Raw genomic sequence first — 4,648 nt, forward strand, 5'->3', positions numbered from 1 at the left:
TCTTCTCTTTTGTTAGCAATGTTGCATTTTTTTGCATATCATTTTTAATTGATCTCTTATCAGCACAGTATTTTTTCATTGATAAGTTATAATTGCTTCCCAGCATATCCCTACATTTAGCCTTTAGGGCTTAAGTCACCCAAAGGTCTCATGGGGTAGGTAGACCTTGAGTAGACCAGTTTCTTCATAGAAGGCCTTCTCTGTTGTTGATCTACATTGTGATCGTCTAATCTCTTGTTGCAGAGATTTCAAATCCCAGAATTCTTTCCCGAGGGCCATGCTGTCTGGGTAATTCTGGGATTTGAAATGGGCACATCTGGAAGTTCTCCAGATCTACTGGCTCTGCTTGCAACATGTGATTGGTATCCTTTGCAGTGTGGTGGGATGGTCTCCTCCTTGTCACTGTTCACTCTTTTGAAGGCCCACTAATTGTACTTCTGCTGATGGTTCTGAAGCCCTGATCTCAAGATGATCATCTAACAGTGTTTGATGTTCTCCAGGAAACTTTATGTGAAATGTACAGATCTTCTTCTCTAGCCGTGGGGTGCGATTAGAAAACTGAGAAGATAAAGTGGCCACCACCACTTTATCTTCTTTCTCTCCTACTTGCTTGAGGTCATCTCCTCACTTAGTCAAAAATAGAAGCCATGGTGCTTCCCAATTCTAAAACTATTCTATTTGACCTACAGATCGTGGACTTCGACTATATGGGAAATCCAAATTGACTTCCCAAATGACCCAGTTTTCATCTTGGCACTAGCTCAGATCTGGCAGATCTCAAATTCTTGAACGTTGCTTTGCATAAGACTTGGCGTGAACACTATCCCTGAAATTTGGCAGGTGTGTTACCTGTGTTTGACATGCTGTTGAGGTCAACCTCAGTCAACCTAGCTTGGGAATTAAACTGGAAGGCGTTAACTTATCTACATCTGTCCAACCACTGTCCGCCTTACCCCCCTCCATTCCTTAAGATGCACTACTTGCTTTGTATAATTAGTATTTTTTTTAAATTAAAGTCAACATTGAACTTCCAGGAACCAAAACTGATGCAGTGCAGTTGTTTTTTTTTAACCCAAATTAGACGTAGAACTTTCAAAACAAAAGTCAACCGATTCATCATTTTTCCTTTATTCGTTCAATTTATTTACAAGTTGGTTAAAGATACATTCGGAAGTGTGAGGACTCAGCGCCTTTACGGCAACACGTTGGCTCCATGAAGAGGAGACACTCTTGCCACCCAGTCATGATACAGGTGTCATCCGGCAAAGTCAGCTTCCTGCAAGCCAGTTCACGATTTAAAAAATTAAAATTAAACCTGCGTTTACTGTACTGAAACCCATGATTTTGTGAAGGTTAATGATTTTGGGGGGGTGTTCACTCCGATTGAGAAACCTTGAAAAGTTTCGTCCTTTCCCCAATATTCCATTGGAAGCTGAGAGGTTGAGTTTTTCCTGACCTTCACCCTGAAGATTAAAGAACTTCCCAGCATTTTCTGATGGGTCTTGTCATTCCAGAAGACACCTGAGGTCCTTTCGAAGGACATCTTGCAGGATCTAAAGGTCTGTTGGACTTTCCAAACCAAGGTGAAGAATTTATGGCCCTAGGGATATGGTTTGTAGTCCAATTTCTACCCATCCTAGCCAATAGGACCACAGGTCCAATGATAGTCTATCAACCTCTGGAGATCCACCAACCCACAGTTACTTCTCTACAGCGAGCAGATCGGCCACGCTGGTTGACCTAGGAATTTGTCTTATCTAAAGTGTGGGGCAAATAGCTGACTAGACTACGTCTCTCCTGATAGCGAAGGGGAGGAGCTTAAAATAACACTTCTCGCTTCTCATAGTCCACCCTTGGAGCAGTGGTGGGATTCAAGTAATTTAACAACCAGTTCTCTGCCCTAATGATTTCTTCCAACAACCAGTTTGCCAAACTGCTCAGACAGTTAACAACCGGTTCTCCCGAAGTGGTGAGAACTGGCTGAATCCCACCACTGCCTTGGAGGGTCTAAGCTAGCTTTGCGTTTCACTGACACCCAACCCTGCCGTGTTCTTGGAAAAATCTTGGTGTGGAAAAATCAACCGAGTCCCCCATCACACCTCCTTTGGGGGAATATATAAATGGTACAAAGAATAAGAAGTAATTACAAACTTTACAGACGAGTGAGACTCTCAGGAATATTTGACTGTTAAAGTAGAATAAATGCAACAGTATGGTTAACATAAAGAGAAAACGTGAGACTATATTGCACCTCTATTGAAAAATCCACTCTGGTTGGAAATTGAAACATAATCACATTTATGGACATGATATTATCATTTGCTATAATTCCCCTACGGGTGAGACTTCTGCAACGTTAGAAGAATTTCTTAAAGCATTTCAGAGGAACACAAAGGTGAGGTATGTTTGACGTGGTAAGATGTAGACTTGGAGAGATGGATTCTTCGCTGACTTGCTCATTTATTCTGGGGCGGCCATGAACACGGCTGCTTCTTCTGCTGCTGCTGCTGGTCACAGAGAGGCGGCTCCTTGCATGGAGGTTCTTTTGGAGGACACGGCTTGGGTTCCGGGCACGGAGTTGGGATGACCACGACTGGTGGCTCCTTGCATGGAGGTTCTTTTGGAGGACACGGCTTGGGTTCCGGGCACGGAGTTGGAGGCTGCTTGCTTTGAGTCTTCTGTTGGCAATCTGGAGTTGGCTCCTTTGGAGGACACGGTTCTGGTTCTTTAGGAGAACATGGAGTTGGTGCTGGTGGCTCTTTGCATGGAGGCTCTTGTGGTGATTTGGGCTCCGGGCATGGAGTTGGGATGACTGGTGGCTCCTTGCTTTGAGATTTCTGTTGACAACACTGTTCCTCCTGCGGAGGATGTGGGGTTGGAGCTGGTGGCTCCTTGCACGGAGGCTCCTTTGGAGGACAGGGCTTAGGCTCTGGACACGGGATGACCACCACCGGTGGCTCCTTGCACGGAGGCTCCTTTGGAGGACAGGGCTTAGGCTCTGGACACGGGATGACCACCACCGGCGGCTCCTGTGGGGGACACGGCTTAGGCTCTGGCACATGTGGAGTTGGCACGTCCACAATTATGGGTTGCTTGCATTGCTGCTCCGGTGGGCACGGCGCTGTCTTGCAGACTTCAGGTGGCAAAGTGGGAGCTTGCTTGCGTTGGTGCTGGTGCTGGGAAGACGCCATTTTCACTCCAAAAACCTGCAAATCAGAGAGAAAGCGTTCGCATTGGACTTTCTCACTTTTTCACAGGCACGAAACATTTGCGAGAAAGGAACGATCAAACCGCTTGGCATTAATAGCTCCACAACCTGGTGAAGGAACCCCAAGGATCACCTCCAGAAGGGGTGAGTGCTCCAACATTGGAAGTTTTTTAAAGAAGAGATTGGACAACCATTGGTCTGGAGTGGTAGAGGGTCTTCTGCCTGACCAGGAGAGTTGGACTAGAACAGAGGTCTCCAACCGTGGCAACTTTAAGAGTTGTGGAGTTCAACTCCCAGAATTCCTCAGCCAGCTGGCTGAGGAATTCTGGGAGTTGAAGTCCACAAGTCTTAAAGTTGCCAAGGTTGGAGACCCCTGGACTAGAAGACCTCAAAGCGATCAAGCATTATTATCACAATTTGTATCTCATCATCCACAAATGGATGAATGAAATCTAAAAGCTTTCTATTGAACAACGCAAAATGCAGAAGGAATCGCCTTCGTACAATAAACACCCTGTTGGATGAATTACCCTTAATGCACAGTTACCCACAAAACGTTACAATCGTAGGAACAGTAGCTACACGCTGTAGTAGCACTACGAGTAGTAACCCCAGTAGCAAGAGGAGGAGGAGCTTATGTGAGCAGTAATAGCAGCACTGGAGCTGAAAGAGAAGATGCCAGCAACCCCAGAAATGTAGAAGATCAGGATGAAATTAGAACTCCGTTGAGAAGTGCTAAGAGCAGGAACAGCCTTACCTGACAGGTCTCCGAGATAATGCTGGAAGGAATTAGGTCGTTCCCTGATGTCAAACACTTTTATATCGTCCCCAAGCCCAGCCCTTCTGATAGGGTGTGCAAATCAGGGTGACTCTAACTTTTCACAAGGTTGGGATTAATCACTGTCTTCAAGAAGGCAACTCCCTTCTTGAACTTTGCTTCCTGAGACGGTTTGATGCAATATCTACCAATCTTCTTCATTGACCCATATGGTAGAGAGAAGTTCTGAGATCCTTCAACCTCAGAACTGGCAGGGCTATGCTTAGAAAAAGAAAACTGAGGCAGGGGATAAGGTGACCCATGGTGGACTCACCGGCCACCTTCTTTGCACGAAGATAATTGGAAGTTTTCATTTGACTCAGAAGAGATGGTGTCCTCCATGCATCTATAGCTTTTGAGATCTTCTTCTTTGGCTCTTTGGCGGTCATTGAACGAAGTCAGTGGGAAACAAGAAAGTCATTGATGAGCGAAGGAAAACTCGGATAAACTGGAGAACCCTCTCTTTAAATTAAAAATATATCTTCTGCTTAGATAGGAGGCCATGTGAGAGGTCTAAATCTCCAGATTGTGTCCACATTCATTTGCTCTGGATCAGAGAGTTGGGTTGGACTAGATGATCTCCAAGGTCCCTTCCAACCCTGCTACTGTTACATACACAGAAG

The 4,648-nt window shown here is 45.4% G+C and overlaps 1 protein-coding gene across 1 annotated transcript; it reads right to left on the reverse strand.

Annotated features, from left to right (window-relative positions):
- Positions 1-1,112: 1,112 nt before the first annotated feature.
- On the reverse strand, positions 1,113-4,091 carry LOC131186813 (cornifin-A-like). Its single transcript, XM_058160739.1, has 2 exons — positions 3,966-4,091; positions 1,113-3,206 (listed from the first exon to the last, which is right to left on the reverse strand). The coding sequence occupies exon 2, from the start codon at positions 3,189-3,191 to the stop codon at positions 2,457-2,459; it is 735 nt and encodes a 244-aa protein (XP_058016722.1). The 5' UTR covers positions 3,192-3,206; positions 3,966-4,091; the 3' UTR covers positions 1,113-2,456.
- Between the last annotated feature and the right edge of the window lie 557 nt (positions 4,092-4,648).

Source organism: Ahaetulla prasina, chromosome 17 (genome assembly GCF_028640845.1).
Source record: "Ahaetulla prasina isolate Xishuangbanna chromosome 17, ASM2864084v1, whole genome shotgun sequence".
Classification (NCBI taxonomy): Eukaryota; Metazoa; Chordata; class Lepidosauria; order Squamata; family Colubridae; genus Ahaetulla; species Ahaetulla prasina.